This window comes from Theropithecus gelada, chromosome 9 (genome assembly GCF_003255815.1).
Source record: "Theropithecus gelada isolate Dixy chromosome 9, Tgel_1.0, whole genome shotgun sequence".
Classification (NCBI taxonomy): Eukaryota; Metazoa; Chordata; class Mammalia; order Primates; family Cercopithecidae; genus Theropithecus; species Theropithecus gelada.
The window spans coordinates 56529070-56555174 of NC_037677.1; the positions used below are offsets into that span (position 1 = coordinate 56529070).

The 26105-nt window shown below is 46.9% G+C and overlaps 2 protein-coding genes across 50 annotated transcripts in view; both read left to right on the plus strand.

The window, feature by feature from the left end:
- KCNMA1 (potassium calcium-activated channel subfamily M alpha 1) overlaps positions 1–26105 on the plus strand; it is a 755234-nt gene that overhangs the window by 169426 nt on the left and 559703 nt on the right. The gene's annotated exons all lie outside the window — the stretch shown is intronic.
- On the plus strand, positions 7290–8883 carry LOC112631185. Its single transcript, XM_025395863.1, has one exon. It carries the CDS (start codon positions 7307–7309, stop codon positions 7682–7684), a length of 378 nt encoding a protein of 125 aa, XP_025251648.1. The 5' UTR covers positions 7290–7306; the 3' UTR covers positions 7685–8883.

Here is a 26105-nt window from a genome sequence, read left to right on the forward strand (position 1 = left end):
ACTCCCTTCTCCGCCACCCCCTGTGCTTCCCCAGCCCATTTTCTGTGATTCCCTCTTGCTCAGCCTTTAAGTAAACAGCACTTCTCAACTGGGTTCCATGAGGCCTCCTGGCCCAGGAGCCTACTGCTCTGGGCTCACAGTCCCTGTTCCATGGAGATTCGAGTGCCTGAATTAACTCCCTCGTGGAGCAATAAACCACCCTGAGTGCTAACCTAGTTTGTATTTTTAGCATATACTCCATCAATTACTTAACTTGCAGAGCGGCTCCTCTCTGCTCATGGGGGAGGTGCCGCCCAGGAATGTTCTTCCTCAGGCTTTTGTGAGTTGCCCCTCTCCTTGGTCCCACCTCCTGTGAGGTCAGAATCCTTTCTCCTTGATGCTGTGTCCTTGGTATTTAGGAGGCAAAGGTTATTCACCCCATTTTATAGAAACAGAGGAAACACTGAGGTCCAGATAGGGTGGCAACACAGTACAGTGTGATGGTGCCAAGAAGCAGGTCTCCTAAGCCCTTCATCTTCCCACTGCGGGGAGGTAACAAATGGTGGTAGGTGGTACCTTCCCAGGCCACACAGGGCTGGAAGACTGTCTCTGAGCCAGTTTTGCAAGATAGTGGTATGAAGGGAAGCTGGTAGGGACCATGCACTGTGTTACCTCGGGTAGAAGTGATCTCCTAGCTGTGGATTTTACTTGTAAAGTCCAGCCAGAAAACCTACATGCTGGGAGAATGGAGCCAGGACCACTTTAGTCAGTGGTTTCTTCCACCCTCTCCCCACCCCAGGAGGACCTTCAGCCATCCCCAGATAAGTCAAGACTTGGTCTGAGTTTCATCAGAGTTTCTCCCACCTCTGGCAGAGGCATGGATCAGCAACACTCCACCAAGAGGCCAGCAAGATGCTGGCTGTTTCCCAAGCTGGGATGGGGTGAGAGAGTGTGGCTTGGAAACTCAGAGGTGATAGAGACGGCACCGGCTCCCTGCGCCAAGCTTTGCCCATGGACCCAAGGCCCGGGCATGGGACAACTTCATTCATCCCTCCACTGAGGAAACGTAAGCACTAGCTGTGTTCTAGACACCAGGCAGATGCTGTGGGTGGATAGGACTCTCTCCCAGGGGAAAGCACAGGACACAGTCCCTTTCCCAGGGGCCTTACATCTTCCAGGGAAAGCTCCCATGTCTATCTGTAAAGGTAAAAGCTAAAAACACCACGCAGTGTGTAAGCGCATGTGTGAGAGTGTGTGTGTTTGTCCCTGTGTGCATAGTTATGTATATAAGGGTCCCTGTGAGCATGTGAGCATCTATAGGTGTGTGTGTTTACGTGTGTGTATACATTTACATGTCTGTGTGTATGCATGTGTATTTATATGTCTATTTGAGTGCATACATTTGTGTTTATGTTTGCAAATCTGTGTTTTTATAAGTGTGTGCGCACATGTGTGCGTTTATTTCTCCATGCATATATGTATTTAAGTGTATATTGTTTCTGTGTATGTCTGTGTGTATGTGTGCTCATGTGTACGTGTTAGCATCAGTATGGGTATACCTGTGTATATTTGTGTTTAGGTGTATGCATCTGTCTGAGTATGTGTGCTGTGTGTGTTTGCGTTAGTGTGTGCATGTGTCTGTGTGCCTGTTTCGTTGTGTGCATGCGCATATGTGTGTGCATGCTTCTGTGTGCATGTGTGTATATGTATGTGTATGTGTGTGTATGTTTATGTGAGTGTGTGCATGTGTGTGCTTGTGTGTATGTGTGCATGTGTGTGTCTGTGAGCATGGTACTTTGGGCTGTGCCTCTGTGAAGCCCTATAGTCAGTGGGGAGTCCCCACACAGTCCTGGCTACAGGCTGCCTTGGAATTTGCCTTTGATGACTTAGACAGGCATGAACAGGACATGTCCCCTGGGGAAGATCTGTGAGTCCATCCTGGTGTTCCCTGGGCAATGGGCAGACTCACGGGGAAGGAAGAGGAAGACAAAGCACACAGGGCCAACACTCTTGCATCTGAAGCATGCCTGGGCCCATGCTGGATATGTGACAGACTCAGAAGTGAGCCAGACCTGTCTGGTTGGGGCAACAAGCCCCATAAGAGCTCTGCCTGGAGGGGGGCTGAGGCAGGAAGTGAAGAACCTCTGTGGAGGGGCGACCTAGTCCAGCCCTAAATCCAGGGTAGAAGGCTGGATGATCTGTGCCCCCACTCTCCTCAGTATTGAAATCTCGTTAAGTCCAAGACTATACTGAATCATGAATCAAGACATAGCCATGTCTGGTCCTGACTCTGCCCTCACTGTGTGACCTTGAATAAGTCGCTTGGCTTCTCTGGGTCTTGCTTCCCTCCCTATAAAATGAAGACATTGGATCATCTCTTCATTTAACAGGAACAATGAAATTCTACAGCGAAACACGTTGCCCCACAAATAGCAGGGTGGGACAAGGGTCACCACAGAAGAGCAACTTGGAAGTGGTCTAAGGATGTGGCTAAGAAAAGAGGGACAGTTCAGGGAGGCCTCTTTTGTGGAAAAAAAAAAAAGATTAGGGAGTACAAGTGCAGTTTTGTTACATGGATGTACTGTTAGTGCACCCATCACCCAAATAGTGTACATTGTACCCAATAGGTAATTTTTTTTTTTTTGAGACAGAGTTTCACTCTTGTCTGGAGTGCAATGATGTGATCTTGGCTCACTGCAACCTCTGCCTCCCAGGTTCAAGCGATTCTCCTGCCTCAGCCTCCCAAGGAGCTGGGATCACAGGGGCCTGCCACCATGCCCAGCTAATTTTTGTATTTTTAGTAGAGACGGGGTTTTACCATGTTGGCGAGGCTTGTCTCAAACTCCTGACCTCAGGTAATCTGCCCACCTCGGCCTCCCAGAGTGCTGGGGTTACAGGCTTGAGCCACCACACCCGGCCCAACAGGTAATTTTTTTATCCCACACCCCCTCATTGTCCCACTTTTTGGAGTCTCCAGTATTATTATTCCATTCTGTATGTCCATGTGTACCCAGTTTTGCTCCCACTCATAAGTAAGAACATGGGCTTTTAGTGTACCCATCACTTTCTCTCTGACTTTGTTTCTGAGTTAGTTCACTTAGGATAACGGCCTCCAGTTCCCTCTGTGTTGCTGCAAAACACATGGTTTCAGTTTTTTTCTAAGGCTAATATTCCTCAGTGTGCATGTGGTGTGTGTGTGTGTGTACCACATTTTCTTTATCCAGCCATCCATTGATGGACACTTAGGTTGATTCCACGACTTTGCTATTGTGAATAGTGCTGCAATAAACATATGAGTGCAGGTGTTTTTTTGGTCTAATGATTTCTTTTCCTTTGGGTAGATACTCATTAGCGGGATTGCTAGATTGAATGGTAGTTCTATTTTGAGCCCTTTGAGAAATCTCCACACTGTTTCAGGAAGGCTTCTTGAGCTTGGCTTTGAAGGATGAGTGGAGAGGGAGGCAGAGAGGATAATACAAGAAGAATCTGAGAGGTGGGAGAGCACAGCAGACTTTATCAACAAACATTCATATAGCACTCACTATACAGCAGAAATCATTCTAAGATAGGGGTTAGTAAACTATGGCCTGCAGGGCAAACCTGGCTCACTACCTGATTTTATAAATAAAGTTTTATTGGAACATCCATTTGTTTACATATTGCCTATGGCTGATTTGGAGCTACAAGGACCGAAGTGAGAGATCATGGGAGTCTGTGTGAGCTGCAATGCCATAGAATATTTACTATCTGGCTCTTTTTTTTTTTTTTTTTTTTTTTTTTTTTTTTTTGAGACGGAGTCTCGCTCTGTCACCCAGGCTGGAGTGCAGTGGCCGGATCTCAGCTCACTGCAAGCTCCGCCTCCCGGGTTCACGCCATTCTCCTGCCTCAGCCTCCCGAGTAGCTGGGACTACAGGCGCCCGCCGCCACGCCCGGCTAAGTTTTTGTATTTTTAGTAGAGACGGGGTTTCACCGTGTTAGCCAGGATGGTCTCGATCTCCTGACCTCGTGATCCGCCCGTCTCGGCCTCCCAAAGTGCTGGGATTACAGGCTTGAGCCACCGCGCCCGGCCTATCTGGCTCTTTATGGAAAAAGTTTGCATCCCTGTTATAAGACTTTTAAAAGCATGGACTCATTTAATTTTCTTGGCAACCATATTGGAAAGTTATTGTTATTGTGTCCACTTTATAGATGAGGAAATTCAGGCTCAGAGAGATCAAATAGTGCACCTAAGGCCACGCAGTGAGGAAGGAGGAGATGAGACATGAACTCAGGCAGTGGACTCCAGAGAGTCTGTGTTCTGGCCACTGTGCTGTGCCAAGAGCAAGCCCCTGGGAGGAAGGCTAAGCTGAGAAGGGTCTTCAGAGCACCTCCTTGGCCTTGCCAGGTTTGTGACCAGCGCAGTGATGTCTCAAAGCTGTGTTTTGGTTACCGCAATAATGTGAATATTCAGGGACCAGCCTGCTTAATGGGGACGCTCAGTCTCCAACTGTGTCTCTCAAATGCTAGACAGTTCTTGGAGGCAACACCTACATGCTGTTAGCCAGGCACTGCTCACAAGGGTTTCTCCATAAAGACTTCCTATTTTAGCTTATTCGTCAGTGTTTGTATAGTTGCCGCGTGCTGTGGTCTGTGTCCTAGCTGCCTGCATAGATCACAAATGCTTGGAAGGCCTGGATTGTGTCTCTCTCTGTATGTTGTCCCCAGGGAGAATGGCTTCTCATCAGGTCAGAGGATTCTGGGGCCACATTCCCACTGTGAAGAAGCTGTCAAAATGCCTGTGTCCAGAGGTGCTTCAACAAGAGCAGAGGTGATGTGCAGGAGGGGCTAGTGATTGTGGCAGAGGCTGTGAGTGCCCTGCCCATGCCCCCAGCCCACTCTATTCCTGTCCCACTCAAATGCCCCTACTGTCAGTGCCTTCCCTCCCTTTGCCAGTGTGAGCCAAGATATCTGGAAGTGCCTGGAGCAAACACCCCCAGGTGCAGCCCTTGCCAATGATAGACCCTAATGGGAGTATAAATACCCCATATTCCACCCCTCAGATGGCACAGCTCTGAGGCATGTTCTATCCCGGTGCTGCCCCTATGATTTTCTGTAATGATGGAAATGTTCTCTATGTGTGCTGTCCAACATGATAGCAACCAGCCATCTGTGGTTATTGAGCTTTTGGAATTTGGTTAGTGGGACTGAGGAACTAAGTTTTTCAATTCAAGTAATTTAAATGTAGATAGCTCAATGTAGCTGGTGCCTTCCATGTTGGACAAGGTGGTTCTGCCCCATCTCCTAGAGGTCCCCAGTGGCATTGAGCCTTGGTTGTCTGCAGCAGTGTCCTGACCATTAACAAACCCTGCCCTCTCACTTTCCCATTTTATTTCCCCACTCCCCCACTGGTTCTCCCCTGGGATCACTACTCAGATACACTATTCATGTAAGCCATACGAAATTGCCATTTTTGAGGTTAAAAAATGGTTGAATGTCAGTATTTTCAAATGGTTAAATTTGCATTGAAATCTCCACCATACATCTGTTTCTGGGGAACCCCACCATAATGGGATGTTGAGATTTGTGCTTGTTCGTGTGTGTAAGTTGAAGTCATTCCCTGTCCAGGCGGGGTTCTAATACCAGCTCTGCTTCCAAGTGGCTGTGTGGCCTTGGAACCTCTGTGTGCCTTGGTCCTCAGGGAGGACCTGCCCATACCCCTGGGCGTGGTGCCTGCCCTATCTTTAGAATGGTTGGAAGGAACAAGGGAGCTCGTAGATAGGGCTGTTTGTTAAAGACGTCAGCACAGTGAAGAGGTAAGGTGCCCTCCTGCATGGGGCCATTCTGGGGCACAGTGCCCTGGCCACATTCTCCCTGGGTGGAGGATGCCTGCTTGTGGCTGACGGAATTCAGACAGTGTGTTTCTTTGATGCTATAAGACTGGCTTTCCTGCTGCCCCACTTTGTGTAATCGGGTCTTTTTGGCAGGGAGGACTTAGTAGCTAGCGTGAGCTCCCAAGTAGGAACTCTAGGAACATTCACTCAGGCTGCCATTTAATCTGAGTGAGAGCACGATTCGATGGGAGGCTGCTCAGGGCCTTACATTTGCTTCCCTCATTTACAAAAAGACAGTAAACAGTTTAACAACATTGTGATTGTGAGGCTTTTCATATTTGGCTTTTTTTTTTTTTTTTTTTCCTGGAATGGAACCAGACAGGATGGGGGCACTGCACTTGCAGGCAACATGGGTTTTTCCAGCCCCTCCATCTTCTTGACCTTCCCAGGGATTTGTTAATGCAGCTTAGCTACCAGGCTCCCAGCATGCCTGTGTTGCCGGGAGGCTGATCCCACCAGGGACTCCCGAGGAAACCCAGAGTTCATGCCAAAATATCTAGTAGAAGGAGTTTATATGGGGAACTAATTATAAAGGTGTCCAAGGAGATAAAAAGTCAAGCAAAAAATGGAGAGGCAGCCCAGAGAATAGCAATGGCAGGAAGCTGCTAGCATCCCTAGGGCTAGATGGGGAAGGGAGGAGCTGGTTTTCTAGAACTCAGGATCCAGCAGCACCTGGCGGATGCTGGAACTATAGAAGGTCTGCTGGACCAGGCAGGACCACAGAGGAAAGGACTCTGGGGAGGGCAGGACACCCAGAGGTGATACATGTAATGACGGAAATGTTCTCTATCTGGAGATGCCACCAAATGCAGAGAGAGGGAAAAATGTCCTGGTTTCTGGCCTGCCCCCACCCTGCGGACTTCTGCCTGCATTCCTGCTGAATAGAACAAACTTCCCTAGAAGGAAGAGTGAGGGAGCCTGGGGAGTGTAGTCCACAGTCCAGAGAAGGAGGGGTAAAGACTGGGTCTCAGAGCAAGCAGGCCAATGACCAACAGGGTGGCCCAAGAGCCTTTAAATGAAAGGCTGTCATCCTGGGGCTGTGAATGAGCTTCAGGGGGTCCTTGCCCTTCTAGGAAGTACAGGCATATTTTGTCTCTATGTAAGCACATGCATTTCTCCAGAAAGAAAGTTGGTATCTTCAGATTCTCAAGTTGGTTTGTGCTACCAAAAGATTCAGCATAATCAATCAACGATAATCCAACCACCTTATCTTCAACATGGGAAGTCGGAGGGCTCAGAGAAACACCCATAGCAAGAGTGTCTATACTCTTGGTGCAGGGTCCTACTGGCTGTTGTCCTTCAACTGTCCTGGAAGAGCCAGCCTGTTAGGAGAGTCCCCCATCTGTTCCCTGCCTCTCCAGAATCGACTGTCCCATCTTCCCAGTCAGCTTTTCCCTGATCTCAAGCACACAGACCTGCTCGCACAGTACACTTCTGCAGTCCGGGGAAACCATACCATGGATGTGGATCCTGGTCTAGATGCGCCACATAGTGCTCGATGCAGGCAGAGCTGGCACTGGAAAGAGAACCCAGTCTCCTCCATGCAGCCTCCCTCCTTCAGCAAACATTTGCCTTGCACCTGCCATATGCCAGACGTTTTGCTAACTGCCAGGGATACGGCACTGATCAAGATAGATGATGTCCCTGCTGTCACGGAGGTAGAAGTGGAAACAGAAAACAAACAAGAGAACAAATGCAGCAACAAGATCATTTCTGATTATGATAAGTGTGGAGATGATAATAGAGCAGGGTGCTGGCAGACAGTGATGCGGGAGTCTGGGGCTACTTTTGGTGGGGAAGGTTTCTCTCCGGAGGTCTTGTGTAAACTGGCATGAGAAGGATGAGAAGGAGCCAGCTTTCCAAGGTCTCCAGAGAAAGTATGCCAGATGGGGACAACAGCCAGTGCAAAGTCCCTGGGGCGGGAATGAGCAGAAGAAGAAGAATCCGTGCCTGTGTGGCCAAAGACGAATCCTGCCTCACAGTCTTTGACTCTTTTTACTTCCCTGCAGACTCTTCTTGCTTCCCTGGGTGAATGGGTGGCAAAGAATGCTTTCCTTAGCCATGCTCCCTTGTCAGCACAGTGCCTGGCAGGTGGCTGGAAGCCACAGCTGAATTTTTGCAGTGTCTTTGAGATGCCAGGAGGATGGCAGATCATTTCTGTACAATTCATCAGCCACACAAAAGCCCTGAGATCAAAGAGCATGGACTTAATTTATTTTGTTTGTTTTGCAGAGGAAATAGTGCTTCCTTGGACTGAAAGCTCTGAGGACTAAGAACTGAATGGAAAGGGGGCGTTTGGATTAAATGAATGGGCTGGCCAGCTCTGACCCAGTTTTCACCCAGTGCAGCAGCGATGGGGGAGGGAATTGCCTTCTGGCTCTCTGCTCTCGCCCAGGGGCTGGTCATTTCACGGGGCTGGGCCTTCTGTGTGAGTCAGGCTTGATGGAAGTGTCCTTGAAGTTGATTCATGGGGAGGAGAGGAGGGGAACCGGGAGTTGTGGCCTCAAGCCCTGCCTGAGTTCATCCTTGGATCCCTCAGGCTTGCTTGACACTAGCTCATCACTTTAGCAATGAGGACAGGTGCAGATTCAGGTGAAACTCACCTACATTTCATAGGAACCTATCAAATGTGAACAAACTAGGAGAAGGAAATCACTGAGCCTCACATGGCAAAGGAGCACTCAAAGTAGGGAATTCTGAGGAAGCCTAGAACGGGCTGGGCAGGGAGGGCAGGGGACAGTCCCACTCATCATCGTGACCAGGCTGGACCTGTGATTGCAGTGAGTGAGACTTGGCCAGGAGAGGCTTGGGTCTAGGAGTCCTGGGTTCGAGTTCCATTAACTATTTGACCCTGAGCTGGTGACTTTGTCTTTTTTAGAAGCCTCAGCCTTTTCACCTTTCGAGTAGGGGTGAGGATACCTGCCTGTGCTACCTCTCGGGCTTGGTGTGAGAGCCCAGTTCTGAAGGTTGGAAAGTATTGCCAAGCACATGGTAGGTACTCAGTAAATATCTGTTTGCTTAAATGAAAGAATGCGTGAATAACTGAAAGAGATCAAAGCTGATATATTATTCTAGAACTTTATGACTATAGGGAATGAAGATTAATATGGCAAGGATAAGGAGGAAGTTAAAGCCAACTGCTACAAGGTACCTGTGGTGGGGGGTCCAGTGTCTTAGTGGCTTGGCCAACTCTTTCAGGTGCCCTCATCTCAGAAAGATCAATGGTGCAGACAGACTGCAGTTTATCCAGTTCACATTGGATGTATGCCTTGGATCCGTATCCCTAGGATACTTGGGCCCATTTTTTGATTTCTTGCTCTTCTAGATTGTTTTAGACAGCAATCCATATGAAGATCTGAAAAGAGAATATAGCCCAAGAGTGATGAAAGGCTGCAACCATGACATTTTGAGTATGCTCCACTAATTAAAAATTAAGTTGTTAATTCCCAAGTAAAGAAGGAAAATGTGAGGGCATCTGAAGAAGAGAACATGTTCATGTATGGTGATTGCTGACCAACTCTCGGTGTAACAGACAGAACTTTATGAATGAGGAATGAGGAGTCATCTAACTTAGGGTAGAGTGAAAGGGGTTCAGGAAGGCTGAAACACAAAACTGGTAAAAACTGCTAAAGATAGCCACAGACATTTGTAAAATTATAGGCAGAGAATTAGAAGATGAACGAGATAGGAGAGTATCACTGCTTAGGAAGTGTGACACTGTTAGCAAACAGAAACAAACTAGAAAGTGAGCATTTCTGTATTTTTTTCTCTCATCTCTATCTAGGATTACTGTCTTTAGAACAAAAAAGAGAAAATCTCTTGCATGGAACTAGAGAGGCACTTCGAAATGCATTTCTAGGACCAGACGGGCTCTATGGCTGGGTCCTGAAGTACACTGTAGATGTGGTTGCAGAACTGGGGAGTCTTTTGATGGACTTTTTTTTCATTATGGGTTCAATTTTTCTGCCTCTTTGAATGCCTGGTAGTTTTTGATTGGATACCAGACATTGTGAATCTTACCTTGGTTGCTGGATATCTTAGTACTCCTATAAAACATTCTTGAGCTTATTTTCTGGGACATGATCAAGTTGTATGGAAACAGTTTGATCTTTTTTGGGTCTTGCCTTTGAGTTTTATTAGGTGGGACCAGAGCTCCCTTAATCTAGGGCTAATTTTTTCCCACTGCAGAGACGGTGCTATTCTGAGTACTCTACCAGGTGCTCTGTGAACTTGAGGTTTCCACTCCGGCTGGTGGGAACGTGAACTGTTCCCAGCCCTGTATAAACTTTGAGAAATGTTCTATCTGCTCCTTTAGGGTGTTTCTCTCCCCCACCTTGGATAGCTTTCACACATGCCTGTGTCGACCAATACTTAGCTAAAGACTCAAGGGGGTCCCTCTGCTGATCTCAAGTATTCACTGGGCAGCTCTTTCCTTTCTGCTGCCCTGGCCTGTGAATTCCAGCCTCCTTGGCCTCCCTGGAATCCAGCCTTCATCTCCTCAACTCAGGGAGACATCTGGGCCCTGCTGGGGTCCCCCTTCTTTCTGCTGTGGCTTGGACACTCTCTCCAGACAGGAAGTTGAGGCAACTATAGGGCTCACTTCCTTTCTCCTCTCTCAGGAATTGCTATTCTTCCCTGACTGAGCTCCAGTATCTGAAAATCATTGTCTCAAATGTCTTGTCCGAATTTTTAGTTGTTTCAGGTGGGAGGAGAGATCTAGTCCATGCTACTTCCTTTGTAGAATCTTTGAATGGTGAGATAAGATTTTTTTTTTTTTTTTTTTACCTCTAGCATTCTGGAACTTTTTGTACTTGTTAGAATTTCTCAGTGGGTGTTAGAAGATGGATTCTGGAGCCTGTAGTCTAATGATGTCATGGCTTATCTCTGGAAATAATCTTGATTGGATTGTTAAACTGAGTGCTTAGGAGCCCTTAGAGAGGCAAATGCTAGTCACAGAGGCCAAGCTACACTCTCTGCAAACAGGTCAGGCTGGAATCCCCAGTTATCAAGGGACTGAAGTTAACCTGAAAGGTTTCCTTTACCATGACTTAAACTAAGGTGCATGATAATGAGTGTTAACTGGGTACCAGGCTTGCCTTTATGCCAGGTTCTGTCCTTATAGCAACCCTGTCAGCTAGTTACCCCCATCCCTGTTTTCCAGATGAGATAAAGGAACCTTCCCAAATTTAGGGTCCAAATTCACATCTGCCCACCCTTAAATGAGATGCTGCATTGTGCAGCATCTTTCTTAGCATCTTGATTAGGGAGAATCCAAGAACTGGAACTTGAATATGAATCAGTAAAACAGAAACAAAGAATCAGACACAAGATAAAGGATCCCTCTTTGTCCCTGAATTGAGATAAGAAAACATCATCAGAAGCAGATGGAGGCTAAGTACTTATTCCCAGAAAAGGCCTCATTTTTAGAAGGGTATTTAGAGATTATTTAGTCCCCAACTTATAGCTGTGGTTGACAGAAGCCAAGTGGCCAACAGCTCTTGATGTGGTGTCATACTCATGGGCAGACAGAAACTTCCCTGACAGGATTTTCCCTTAAACCTCTGTTGCATGAAGGGACTTTTTTTACGCATTTATAAAGTATATAATTACTATCCCAGTAGCTAGATACAACCTTGTCAATTATAAATAAATCATCACCTCGCCTCCTCATCACCACCCAAATGTCTTTCACGCTCCAATTTAATTAACCCACTTACTTTACTCTCTAATAAACTTTTGCAAAAGTTACCCCCACTTTCCAGCTCCGTCTAGCAAAGAATGCTGGCTGGATGTCAGCCATGTTTTGGGCCCCCACCTGAATCTCCGCCTCAAATGTAACTCAAATGTGATCATCTACCCTACCTAGCGTCTCACATGAAGACATGAGGTCTGGGACATGACCAGGAGGCACAGCCCATTTTACTGCCCGGATTGCCCTGGGGGTTGTGGCAGGTGAAAAGATCAGAGAATGAGAAATTCCTTCCTCCTTCCAGAGGCAAGGTGGGACAGGGGCTTGTTGAATTTTGTTAAAAAGCACTTTTCTCTCTTGGAACACCATCGCATGTCTAAAGCAGCCAAGATCATTAAGTAAATATAGGCTCTGTGCTTTTATTTTCACTGCTATTAGCAAAGTTTGTAGGAGGAAAGATACATTGAGTGGGGAGTTTAATCAAAGCCAGGAGTGTTCCACAGGAAAATACTTGTTAGGCCTAGTTTCCTGTGGTGAAAGTCTTATAAATTTCAAATATGTTTTGTGACTCTCCACAAACTTTTGTTTCCTGCAGGTTTGTAATTGAGATATACGCACTGGGGAGAAAAAACATCCAGACACCCAGGTCCTTAGAAATACAGGTGCCCTGATATGACTGTAGCTTGCAGCCTTGCCCATAAAACAGGTGGGGCAGGTGCTTGAACATGTGGTTCACATGTTGCATAGAATGCTGACTCCTGGGCAGGGGCACACTTGGCCTGTATTTGAATACACCTAGACTTCAAACCCAGTTTGTGAATCACCTCCTTTGGAAGCTGTCCTTGCACCCTAGGCTGGAAGTGAGCTCTCATCCTCTGAACTTCAATTGCCCTATATCCATACCTCTGTAGTTAGGGCTCTGGTCACTTTCCAGCTGGGATTTGAGTTGGTACCTGCCTTCTCACCTACTCACCTGGACTGGACTCTCCTTTGAAGACAGGGTCAAGGTTGAAGTCATCTTTGTGACCCCTGCAGGGCATTCCACATAGCAGATGTGACCTCTCGCTGGTGGTCAGATCAACTTCAAGGGCACAGGGTTCCTCTTTTCATCTGTCTGATGACCTCTGTTTAGTGTATTGCTCAAGATGACAATAAGAGGAAGATTCTCCCCCTGTTTAATTCTGGGATGCCACTGGTCAGGCTCCCCTTGTATCTTAGGGGTCCAGGGCTGAGAGCTGTGGCTTCAGCTGAGGCTCTAGGCTAAGCCAGTAGGACTTGTGTCTTGTATTAGTCTGTTCTCATGCTGCTAGTAAAGACATACCTGAGACTGGGTAGTTTACAAAGGAAAGAGTTTTAATGGACTCACAGTTCCACATGGCTGGGGAAGCCTCACAATCATGGCAGAAGGTAAATGAGGAGCAAAGTCACATCTTACACGGCAGCAGGTAAGAAGGCATGTGCAGGGGAACTGTCAGATCTCATGAGACATTTTCACTATCATGAGAACAGCATGGGAAAAACATGCCCCCATCATTCAGTTACCTCCCACTGGGTCCCTCCTACAACACATGGGAATTAGTACAATTCAAGGTGATATTTGAGTGGGGACACAGAGCCAAACCATATCAGGTCTACTACTTTGGTAACCTCTTGGAATGAGTCTCATAGGGCCCTTCTATCCCCTGTACTCATGACAGTATGACTCTTTGGGTGGGTCCGAGGCAGGATATGACTGGTGGTCAAACCCAAAGTCTTATTAGAGAAAGTATATCCTCTTACTAGTGAGATACCTTAAAGTTTTGAAAAGGAGGCTTTTTATGATAATAAAATTTTGCATTTATGGTAGAAAACTTGGCAAACACAGAAAAATTATAAAGAGAAAGCAATGTCTGTAATTCTACAATGCAGAAATCATGTTTGGGTGTATTTTATTATTATATAATGAAATGTTATTCTGAAAACATAGATTGGTTAATATACATAAATGTTAATGTGTATATTGGTTAATATACATAATATACATAAAGCTTTAATATATACTTATTTAAAAAAATAAGTCTGGGCACAGTGGCTCATGCCTGTAATCCCAGCACTTGGGGAGACTAAGGCAGGCAGATCACCTCAGGGCAGGAGTTTGAGACCAGCCTGGCCAACATGGCAAAACCCCATCTTTACTAAAAATGCAAAAATTAGCCAGGCGTGGTAGCGGGCACCTGTAATCCCAGCTACTTGGGAGACTGAATTAGGAGAATCACTTGAACCTGGGAGACAAAGGTTGCAGTAAGCCAAGATCACACCACTGCACTCTGTCTCAAATAAATAAATAAATAAGTAGGCCGGGCGCGGTGGCTCACGCCTGTAATCCCAGCAATTTGGGAGGCCAAGATGGGCAGATCACGAGGTCAGGAGATCGAGACCATCCTGGCTAACATGGTGAAACCCCGTCTCTACTAAAAATACAAAAAATTAGCCGGGTGTGGTGGCGGGTGCCTGTAGTCCCAGCTACTCGGGAGGCTGAGGCAGGAGAATGGCATGAACCCGGGAGGCGGAGCTTGCAGTGAGCTGAGATCGCACCACTGCACTCCAGCCTGGGCGACAGAGCGAGACTCTGCCTCAAAAAAAAAAGTAAAATAAAATAAAATAAAAAAATAATAAAGCCAGGCATGGTGGAGGACCACTTGAGCCCAGGAGTTGGCTACAGTGAGCTATGATTGCACCACTGTACTCCAGCCTGGGTGACACAGTGAGACACATTCTCTATTTTAAATTAAAAATAAATAAATAATTGAAAAAATGAAATAAAAATAACACACATGGTAAACATTGAAATAACTTATAAAAATATAAAATGAAAAGTAAAATTTTTCTGCCCACCCCACCCCACCCACCCTAATCCCTGAAACCTCTCTCCAAATACATCTACTATTTCTAAATTCTTTTGCATGCTTGTGGGTCCTGTGGAGGGATGCATATACCAGCATTTACATCCATGAATACTTAGGCTTATTTATTGTTTCTTAAACCTAGAAACATGTAGTGAGCATTTCCTCTTGTGGTTGCTGACATTTCAAAACTATTTTTAATAGCATCACACCAGTTTATCATGAGGATATCCAGTCTTTATTTTCTGTTGTTGGGCATTGAGTTTCTTGCCAGTTTATTTCTTATTAAAGGTAACACTTCAAAATAAAGGCAGCTTTTTAAAAATATAATTTGATATCTCAGATTTTTTTTTTTCAGGATATGTTTCCAGAAATGGAATTATTGTAGCAAAGAACAGACTTTTTTTTTTTTGAGTCTTGCTTTGTCACCCAGGCTGGAGGACGGGGACGCAATCTCGGCTCACTGCAACCTCCATCTCCTGGGTTCAAGCGATTCTCCTGCCTCAGCCTCCTGAGTAGCAGGGATTACAGGCATGCACCACTAAGCTCGGCTAATTTTTGTATTTTTAGTAGAGATGGTGTTTCACCCTGTTGGTCTGGCTGGTCTCGATCTCTTGACCTCGTGATCTGCCTGCCTTGGCCTCCCAAAGTGCTGGGATTACAGGCGTGAGCACTGCACCCAGCCTGTTAGTAGTATTTTGTTGCATCAAATTAAAATACATTTTCAATAGAAATAGGACCATTTCTCTTGCCCATAAATTCTTTTTGGTGATTTGAAGATTTAAAAAGTAATACAAGAAAACATACTCTTGATAAAAATTTTAAACAACACAGAAGTACACAGAGGGAGAAGAAAAAGGGGCCCTTCCTGAATCTCCCTTCTCACATCTGAAAGAACCCTGGAATTGGACAGACCTGAATTCAAATTTAGATGTCGCTGCTGATCAGTTTTGTGATGTTGCAAGTTTTGGTTTTCTCATATGTAAAGTGACTATGTCAACAACGGGCTCGTAACATTGTGGTGAGGATAAAGTGAATGTGTGCCGAGGCCTGGCCGGCGGCAGGCACTGTGACAATGATCATCCTTGTTGGTAGGTTGATTGCCTCTTCTCTGTGTCATGTGTACCAAGCAGACTCCAACTGATATCACCCTAGAAAACAATTTCCTCATTCTGATAAATGCTGGCCCTTTTCTGCGAGATTGCTTTTAAATTCGGAGCCGATGGAATCATGATGCTGTGACCTCTCCACGCAGAAGACAGTGTTTCTAGCAGCTTGAGGGGCTGCAGCTGCCCCGCTGAGCTTCAGCAGGTGTCTTGGTGCAAGGTTGTCCTACTCTTTGAGTAGCAAGGTCTTTACACCCCTATGTGAAGATGGGCACACTCTGGATATCTATTTCTGAGAACTCTGACACTGGGGAGAAAACAATCAGTTGAGAGAAATCCCAGCTTGGATGGACATTTACTGAACATCCCCTTGGAACATCAGCCTGCTCAAAATTATAGGCATGGCACCATAAACCCTGCTATTTATATTGCACCAAATTCTGCAAATATCTTTAGTAACACTAAGCCCTTGGTTGTTTTAACTGCGTCTCTAATTATAACCTTTTTAATATTTACAGTGGTGTCATGCCATCCTGATTAAAATGCCATGGTGAGCGATGCTGTTGGCACCTAGCGGCAGCATTGCTGATGAGAAGGCATCACTAAAGCTGACCTTCCATCACTTCTTAAGTGAGCCATCACTTAGGATGGACACAGAGGTACCAATGAGCCACTGTTCTTGATCCCAGGATCCAAAATCTCTCAGGTGAGGCATCTCCTTGTGTGGTCTCCAGGAGCCAGCATGCTGTGTAATTCCTAGGGAGCCAGAGGAAGCCGTGCTCTTGTGATGGCATATTTATTTCATTGACCTCATGTCATTTGGTCTACCTGATCAGCAGCTGCTATGAGTGTGCCTGAAAGAGTGGCAGGCTCTGCAAGAGCTCCATCAGCAAGTAGAAATGGTAAATTATCTCACGTGTTTATCAAAGGTTTATTGAGTGCCTTTTGTGGCAGAAACATGGGCTATGATAATAATGACCATTGATTGAATTTCTAGAGGGAGATGGGCACTGGTGGAGACCAGTTTGAGCTCACGATGTTTATTAGGAATCCACACCTGAGAAGGAAGAGGCAGAGGCCAGAGTGACAAGAAGGACAAGTCGAGAGGTGATGCAGCTTCCACAAAACCTCAGCCAATCCAACAGACAGCTCTGGAGTGGATTTATCCAACAGAGGTGATCCCTTTGGTCCCAAATTGCTGTGCTTCTGTACTCCACCTCACTCTGTTGCCAGATGCAGGCTCTCCCAGGAAGGGTGACCTTGGCTGAGGCTGTAGCTGAGGCTGACCCTGAAGCAACTGATAGCTGGGGGCTGTTTGCTAAGCCATCTCCCTGAAGCTGGGCTTCAAGTCCTTCTTTGAAGTGAGGTTGGGGGCAGCATATCTCCATGGCATGCATAGCTTGGTGAGGAGCTTGAGTTTGACCTGACCCTGAAGGGCAAGTGGGGCTTTAATAGGCAAAGAGGAACAGGAAGAACTTGCCAGCTAAGCAAAATAGTGTGAACGAAGGTATGGAGATAGCAACAGAGGACGTTGTGAGGAAGTGCCAATATGGAAAACACTGCAGTGTGGATGCCTGGGCAGAGAAGCTGTCACCTTGAGAAATGGCCAGGGGCCACCTCTAGGGTGACCTTCTTAGTGTTACTTTCTAGCTATTCTCTGAAGCCTGTTTTTCCTGCCCACTCTAAGGAGGTCAGGCCAACTTGGGAATATGTCTTCCCAAGTGACCCCCATTGGCCTTTGTTGGTTGTCCTCCAAGTTACTGCCTTGGGCAACTGGCAGATTATCTGCTGCTTCTTGCACAGAGTATGGATTTTCAAGGCTCAGCTCATCCTTCACTAAGATTGAGGTGACTTCTAGGGCAGCTGACCAGGGCTTTGAGAATCTCCCTGGGCCCTCTCATTCATTTCTCTTCATAGGCTCTTTTGAGGTGGGTATCAAGGATCTGGGTACAGCTTCCCTAACTCCCAAGCTTGGAGAGACCACTCTAGCTCTTGGATTGGCATCTGGGCCAGAAGCTACCAGCCAGGCAACCCATATTTGCTGGGCATCTAATAGCCCCTCAGATGGTGAAAGGCTGGTCTTTGGCCTGGAAGGCTTATCTGTTTCCTCAGACAGCTCCAGAGCTGAAGGGACTTCATAGGCAGTGACTCTGTTCAGCTTCAGTGGTGGTCCAAGGGCCTCCTTAGCTAGGCCCTGGGGGAATCAGGGGCTGTAAGTGCGGGATACAGAACAGAAGTTTCGTCTCATGGAGGCAAGATTGAGAAAGTGTAGATATCTTTGGAGAGAGGTTTCAGGGAGAGAGGTTTCAAGGATTAGGGTCCAGTCAGCTCCCTCCCTATGCCAGCCTCACCTGCTAAGTGCCTTCAAAGTGTTCCCACTCATCTTGTCTATGTCTCCAGTCCTTGTGTTTATCTCTCTCTCCAGCCCACACTGTCTTTTGGCCAAAAAGGGCCATACCTTGAGTTCCTGTTGTGTGAAGTTGGATTTCCTCTTATGTGTCCTCAGAGGCCCTGGCTTGGGTGTTGTCGTGGTATTTTGGGATTTGACGAAAGAGGAGAGAGAGAGTGGCCGCATCTTCTGTTTGTGCTAGCCTCTCTCAGCTTGACCGATGACTGTGATGACATCTGTGAACAGTAAGCAGGTCCCTGGTGTGATTGAGTTTCCTGAGCTATTCCATATCAGCATTCGAGAAGCCAGTACTCTGGCTGCTAATTGTGCTAGCTTGTACCTGGGGCTGGGTTTGGGTTTCAGGTCCCTCCCTTCCTCCCTTTCTCCTAATGCTTGGTCTTATTAGGAAATATTGCATGGCTAGAATAACAATTACTCTACAGGTAGAGCAATAGAAGTGTTCAAAGGTAGAGTTCATTAGAAACTTTCATTAAAGGACCTTGTTACAATTGGTCCATTCATTGATATTTTTCTGATCAACAAATCAACCATAGTTCCTTTTGAATAATTGCAAGATCTTTTTTTATTTCTTCGTGTGTGTGTGTGTGTGTGTGTCTGTGTGTGTATGAGAGAGAGAGACAGAGAGAGAGAGAATATGGACAATGCAGAGGTGGATGGAGGATTATTTTCTGTTAAAATCCCCAGTGTGGCTCAGCTCACCTGTGGGGCCTGCCTCAGCTCTGCACACCAGCTTTGGGCTGCCAGATAGTCTCGGAGGCTGCCGTATAGAAAGCAGGGATCCTAGCGCCATTTTTTTCCGGTGGCTTCCCTGAGTTTTTCTGAACATGAACAAAGCTTGCTTTCCATCTCTAAATGCTGCTGGGTGGTCCTTGCTGTTGGGATTCCGGAATTCTGGCCCTGTCTGGCTTGAGCCCTGGGCATCTATCTCATAGGTGCTCATGCAACCTCAGTTGGGTTGCTATGGAAACTAAATCTCATGGCCTGCTGGGGGCCTGTTTAGTTCTTTATGTCCTGCCTCTGTCTGGGGAGATAATGTGGATGATGACACTGTTGTTCACTGTTCAAGTGGGGAATTCCCTCTATCACCCAACAAGGCTTTTCAAGGACTCTATCACAGAAGGGACTCTGTGACTCTTGGGTGTGTTTTTCCCCTTGCTTGGGGGGAAGGGAACCTCCACCTTCAGAGAGGCTGCCCAGCTGCTCCCCAGGACTCAGCAGAGCTCACTGGGGCTAGTGGTCTTCAAGTCTTTTTGGATGCCGGGGAAGTTCCCAGGACAACCTCCAGAGTGGTTAGGAGCCCTGGAATTGATAACTACCCTGAGGACAGCCCCCGTCTCAACACGGGAGACAAGAGAGGCATATGGCATGGCATTATAGCATTTTACAGCTCACGGACCAGCTGATAGGATAGTGAATATAATTGCCATGTGACAAATTAAAGTGGCTCCAAGTGAGCTAACAGGTGTCGTTTCATTATTAATTTCAATCAAAGTCATTAGTTGCTATTTAAGGATCTGGGTGCTTGGCCATCTACACCATACTTCATCTGGCTGCTACAGCTTTTGAAGAAGAGAGAGAAAAGTTCTCTTTCTCTCCTCCTGCTTTCTTCATCCTTGGAGAATTTACTGTGGCAAAACACTGGGTAAGTCTCTGGACTAAGTCTTTTCCCAGCGCAGGAGTCTGAACAAGTCACTGCAGTAATTTGGTATGCTGGCAAGCCCCAGCCCTATTAAGTAAGGTCCTGCTATGTGCTTGTCACCTTTCTAAATTAGAGCCTCATAGTCTCAAAACGGTCCTTTGCAGAAGGTTTTCTTTTTTTAATGACTTAGCTTACAGGTCAGTATCCCGTGTGTACTTAGAAAGGATTTGTAATCTCTATTTCATAGGCAGGAAGTCTCTCTCCCTTTTATAATTTTAATTTATTTTTATTGATAAATACTAAATGTACACATGTACATGTGATGTTTAATGTAGTCATATAATTTGTAAAGGTCAAATCAGTGTTATTGGGATATCTATCACATTAAATATTTATCTTTATGCTAGAAACATTTGAATTATACTCTTCTAGCTACTTTGAAATGTATGATAGATTATTTTCTAAACTATAGTCATCCTACTGATCTATCAAACACTAGGTCTTATTTCTGCAGAAGATATTTTTATTTTCGTTTCTCACATAAGAAAATTGAGGCTCAGAAAGGTTAAAGGAAACAGCAGAGTTGACCTAGTTAGGAAGTAGCACAGCTAGAAATGGATCCCTGGCCTCTGATTCCCAAGCCCACTCCCTCCATTTCCATAAGATCCAATGCAGTGCCAGGCAGGGTGGATTCCCCGTGTGCTGGGGTCTCTAAACTTCATGAGGGGCTGCCATTCTCTCCAGCTGGCAGTATCTCACCCTGCCCTCCGTGTTCTCTGTGAAGCCTAGCCCAGCCATACTCCCGGCCTAAGAAGAATTTTCCAGGTCATGACCACAACCCATGAATAGCTCTGCAGATGCCCATGGTGGGAGCATAGTGATGGATCTGAAGGAGGTTGGTGGCTATGGTAGACCATGAACGCAGGGCTTCGAGATAAACAGAAACCAATCCCTGGCCTACGGGAGTGTCCTGGAAGCCTGCTGGGACCACTGAGAAAAACTTTCCTTTGGGAAAACATATGTAGGCCCCTGGGAGGGAAAGCCTTTCCTCCTCTTTTGGGAGCCAGTCTGGCATCTTGTGGGAGGATGGTGGCCCCCATGGGCTTTTTCTTTCACTTGATTTCCCTGTCTATGTGTGTGCACCCAGCCACCCCAGATCCCGGGTGTCACCATGGTATCCTGTCTCTGAGCAAACACATGAGCGAAAAAACAAATAAGCATTAGGAAAGAGGGCTCTCCTCTACACCTTGGCCACCTATGCGGAGTGAGGGACCCTGAGCCAGGTAGGAGGAGGGAAGGTGACGGATATTAAACAGCAGGTGTCAGACAGTCAGAGAAATGCGTTCGGATTCACACTAGACGGTCAGGAGCCCCAGGTACCAAAGTCAAACATGCTGACTCCTGTGGCCACCTGGTCATTCCTCTTGGGTGTGAAGGAGAAGGAGGGGAGCGTGGAAAAACCAGCAACTTAGCAAACGTGTGCTGAGTCCTGTGCATATAGGCGATGGGAGTTGGACTCAGAGAAAAGCTGCCAGTAACACCCCTTAGCAAGCCCTTGCTGTGTGCCAGGCTCTAGATGACAACCTTTACCTGCTCTCTCGATAGGTCCTCAGAAGCAGTCCCTGGAGGTCAGTATCGTTATTGTGCCCATTGTACAGCTGGGGAAGCTGAGGCACTAAGCAATGAAACCTCTTGCCCATGATCTTACAACTAGTAAAGTAGCAGACCCAAGAGGCCAAGCCAGGCTCATCTGACTTCCATAGCCAGGTCCATGCTAAGATTAGAGGTAGGGAGAACAGCTTAGGAGCTGGGGCAGGAGGGTGCTTATGTGTGGAGTACAGAAAGCCCATCCTGGATGGGGAGGTGGTGGGGGTCTAGATGGCAAGGGGAACCCTGGGTGCCCGGCTTCCTCCTGCAGGCCCTGGGAACATTCGCTCTGCTCACCTCCTGGCTCTGGATCCAGAGGAGTCCATTCCTCCAGGTGGCTGCTCTCGCCTGAGAGTGGGGTAGGGGTGAGAGTAAAGGCTGAACATGGGTGCAGTGAGTGGTAAGGTAGGAAAAGCTGTGGGTGGCTAGAGCGAGGTCTTGGCCCCAGAGGCAAGGACATGCCTAAGGCAAATGGACATTTTGAGTCTCCTGGGTGAGTCTCCTGGGTGAAACCCACCCCCACTCTAAGAACTATGAGTGACCCCAGCACATCTCCTTGCTGGCTCAGTTGGGACAGGGCTGTCCCTAGCTGATCCAGGACAGTTCTGAAGCTGCCCTGAGTTTGTGGTGGCTCAGGTGGAGGACAATGGCCTGGAGGGAGTGAAATCCTACTCTCCAATCCTGCCAACTAGGGACCCTCTCTTTGTTTGCAAGACCAAAAAAAGAAAAGAAAAAAAAACCCTCAGGCTATTGTCCAGTGCTTCTATTTATAGCTGCCAAATAATTAAGCAGATCAGCCCATCCAGGATCAGAAGGGGCCACCTAGCTTGTGGACCATATGGTGAGTCTGCAGGATCGCAGAGTGGTTAATAGGAGGGAAGAGAGGGGAGAGAGTTTGTAGAGCCTCTTGTTGATGTTCATGCTTCATTTCCTCTCAGTGTGTTTTTGGTCAACAGAAAGATTAAAAATAGCATTAAAAAATTCTGTTCTCTGGGGGTGCGGGGGGGACTTTGGATCATATTAACTTGCTTCCCTGATGACGCAGAGTACCAAATTCTAAAGTCCTTAGGAAGAAACCCAACTGAAGACTTCCAGCTGAAGTATCTCCCTTCTCCCTTCTTTGGTCAGTCTCTGAGGAGTATCATGACCTTAACTTCTCGCTTTCCTTTGTCAAGACCCAAGGACTCCTTGGCCAATACTTTGGGGAACTTTTTAATTTTCTCCCTTGCATCCCTAGTATATCCAGTATATCATCAGCAGACATTTTGGTCATGGTGCTCCTCTACTCTACTGAAATTCCTCTATGACTCCCTATTACTTACAGGGCAAAGTTCAGACCCGGCCTCAGCTCACCCTTCCTGCTCCCCTGAGCCATCTTCAGTCATTCAGGGCCCTTCACCTTTCCAAACATGAGAGCTGCCCCTTTGAATTTTGATTCTTGGCCAGGCACGGTGGCTCACGCCTGTAATCCCAGCACTTTGGGGCCGAGGAGGGTGGATCACGAGGTCAGGAGATCGAGACCATCTTGGCCAACATGGTGAAACCCCATCTCTACTAAAAATAATACAAAAAATTAGCTGGGCATGGTGGCGGGCGCCTGTAGCCCCAGCTACTCGAGAGGCTGAGGCAGGAGAATGGCGTGAACCCGGGAGGCAGAGCTTGCAGTGAGCCAAGATCACGCCACTGCACTCCAGCCTGGGCGACAGAACGAGACTCTGTCTCAAAAAAGAATTTTGATGCTTTCTCCCTACTCTTTCCTGTTCAAATCCTGCTCACCCTGCAAAAGCCAGTCACATTTAACCTCTCAGGCTTCCTCCAATTCAGAATGAGCTCACAGTAGAGGGTTCCCCCCAGCCCCCCAGCTTTCTGGACCGTTAGAGCAATTCTGTTTGAACACTTTCACTGAACAATTAATCATGTTCTCCCTGGCAACATCTTTCCCACTATTATCTCAAAGAGTTATTTAAATATTTTATCAGCATTTAAGTATTCACATTTGTCTTGCTCCTTCCCCTGGACCGAGTCTTCCTGGAGGGCAGAGAGGGGGTCTTGGGCTTCTCTAGCAAGCAGCGTTTCGTGGTGGTCACCTGTGCAGGCTTCTGAAACTGTTGCCCGTGTTTCACCCTTGCTCTGCCTCTTACTTAACCCTGTGGCCTTAGGAAAGTTTTAACTTCTCTTCTCCTGAGTTTTCTCACCTATAGGGTGTGGATAAAAGTCACACCCACCTTGTAGAGTTGATGTCAGTATTAAAAACGTACAAAGGGCTTAGACCAGGGCTCTGAGGTATCTGCTGAGCTCCCTCGTATGCCTCTTTCCCCTCCGCCCAGCATCTGGCCCACTGCCTTGAACATAGGAGACGGCCAGAATTTGCTTGTTTTTTTCCTCTGGTGTGGCGTCATTTGTAAAGCTCTGACCCAGAGAGGATAGGAGGGTTTCTTAAGGTCACATAGCAAGAAGTGGCGGATAAGCTATGGTGTCAGGATTGAGAGGCCAGCACTCCCAGTCCCCGACCCTGGCTCCAATGCCTTTCATAGGCAGCCCCATTGCAGAGCCTTTACTGTGCATGGGGCACTGGAGAAAGCTGCTGTTTATGGTCGAACAACTTTTGCATGAATCAGATGGACTTGAAGATTGCCACCACTCTGCAGGACTCCAAGAGGACCAATCCCATTACATTCTGGGGGCATGGTATCCCTTGAGGTGTACGAAGAGGTGTATGAAGAGGCCCCAGATGGGAAACTTGAGGTGTACGAAGAGGCCCCAGGTGGGAAACTTCCCTGACAACCCTCCCATTCCACGAATGCAGCTAAAAGACACAGGAGGTATCAGGGCCACGGAGTGTGAATAAAATCCCACTGGAGCAGGTGGAAGGGCTCTGAAGACAGGTACCGCTGCCCTTTACTGCCTCTCCTGCTGTCCTCTGGCCACTTTCAGAGAGCCCATGGGCTGACTTAGCCTTCAGGGTTTAGGGAGATACTTTGGGGTGGTGAGCTTTTCCCAAATACGCATCTCTCCCTGCTTTGTGCCACGGGAGAAATCAGAGCTGGTTGGGCTGTGTGTTGTGATGATGTGTGCAGATGTTCCTGAATCAACATTCCCCTTCCTGCTGCCCCCTCCCCGCCCCCACACTCCCCAGCCACAAAGGGAATGGGGTGAATGGGTTTCAGAAGAGGACAAATAATTTTTAATGCAGAAATGGCAACATCCAAGCTCCGCCTCTAAAGTGCTTTCTACGTTGCTCTTCAAATGGAACCAAAGGAGACAATCTTTGGATAGATCTGTGATAAAGCAATACTGTAAAATTTAACACAGGTGTTGTTGTCTGTGAAATTCTTTCAACCTTGTTGTATATTTGAAATTTTCTTTTCTTTTCTTTTTTCTTTTTCTTTCTTTTTTTTTCATTTTTATTTTTTGAGACAGAGTCTTGCTCTGTTACCCAGGCTGGAGTGCAGTGGCGTGATCTGGGCTCACTGCAACCTGTGCCTCCCGGGTTCAAGTCATTCTCCTGTCTCAGCCGCCCGAGTAGCTGGGACCACAGGTGCGCACCACCACCCTGGCTCATTTTTGTATTTTTAGTAGAGATTGGGGTTTCACCATGTTGGTCAGGCTGGTCTTGAACTCCTGACCTCAGGTGATCTACCTGCCTTGGCCTCCCAAAGTGCTGGGATTACAGGCGTGAGCCACCTGGGCCACCGCATCCGGCCTTGTTTGAAATTTTCTTAATAAAATGTTGTGGAGAGAAGGAGTAAGGACTTTGTAGTAGCCAATCCTGGCTCTGCGCCTTTTTAGCTGTGTTAGTTTGGGCAAATTACTTAATCTCTCCGAGCCTCAGTTTCCTCATTTGTAAAAATGGGGCCAATCATACAACATATCATAGAGTAGTAAGAGAATAGATTTGAAGTACTTCTTAGTTAAAGACTTGAGACAGAGTCTGGTGCATTTAATATCCAACTGGTAGACATCAGCCATTATTATGGTTATTATCAAACAGAGAGCTTTGTTTGGATAGGATCTCAGAAGAGGCCATTGCTTTAGGCAATTAGAAGGTGATTAGCAGCCTGAAGGAATAATTCTAGGAGCATGGTGGAGTATAGAGTAGAAGCCAGATGATGAAGTTGAACAGAGAGGAGGATGGGTGGAGACGTGAAGGCAGCAGGCATAGACTGTACTTTGTTTTGTTAGAAGTTCTGTTAGAAATAGGAAAGAACTAGGATGAGAGCATGAGAGGGAGGGGGCTTCGGGGAATAAAGAAAACTTGTCTGTGGGCCACAGGGAGAGAGAGAAAAGGAGGAAGGGAGGGCGCATTGTGGATGTGCTGCCTTGTTCCTCAAAGTGTGGTTCATGGCCCAGCAGCAGCCCCATCACCTGCTGAACCAGAACCCTTGTGCATGTCAAAGTTAGAGAAGCTTTGTGCTGGGATCCACAGTGGATTCCAGGACTGTAAGGGTCTCAGATGCCCAGTCTCAAAGTCTGAGTCAGGAGGCACTGAGTCAAATGCTTCTGCCAAGCACTTTGTCATCTTTTGCTGGTCTCAAGGAATCTCAGATGGGGCCCCACCTGGTCTCCTCCCTACTCTAGGAACAGATCTGATTAGTTCCACCCAGAAGCTGTGCTTGCCCTTTTTCTTGCCACTTTCTTGCCAGTCTCCTCTGACCAAAGTGGTGTCTTGGAGGAGCCGCAGGTTCAGTGATACCTACCCCATGCACTAATAAAGCAGTGCAGTCAGCAGCTGACATGACGCAGCATGCTTAGGAAATTTCTGGAACATTTAACTCAGAGAACACATCCATGTTTGATGTTGCCTTTAGGGTATTTAAATTAAAAAAAAAACTTTTAAAATTTTAATTAATTAATTTTTTAGAGACAGGGTCTCACTCTGCTGC

Bases quoted from the DNA above. Each gene is read 5' to 3' on its own strand.
- LOC112631185 (XM_025395863.1), top strand. From the start codon at position 7,307: ATGGATGTGGATCCTGGTCTAGATGCGCCACATAGTGCTCGATGCAGG.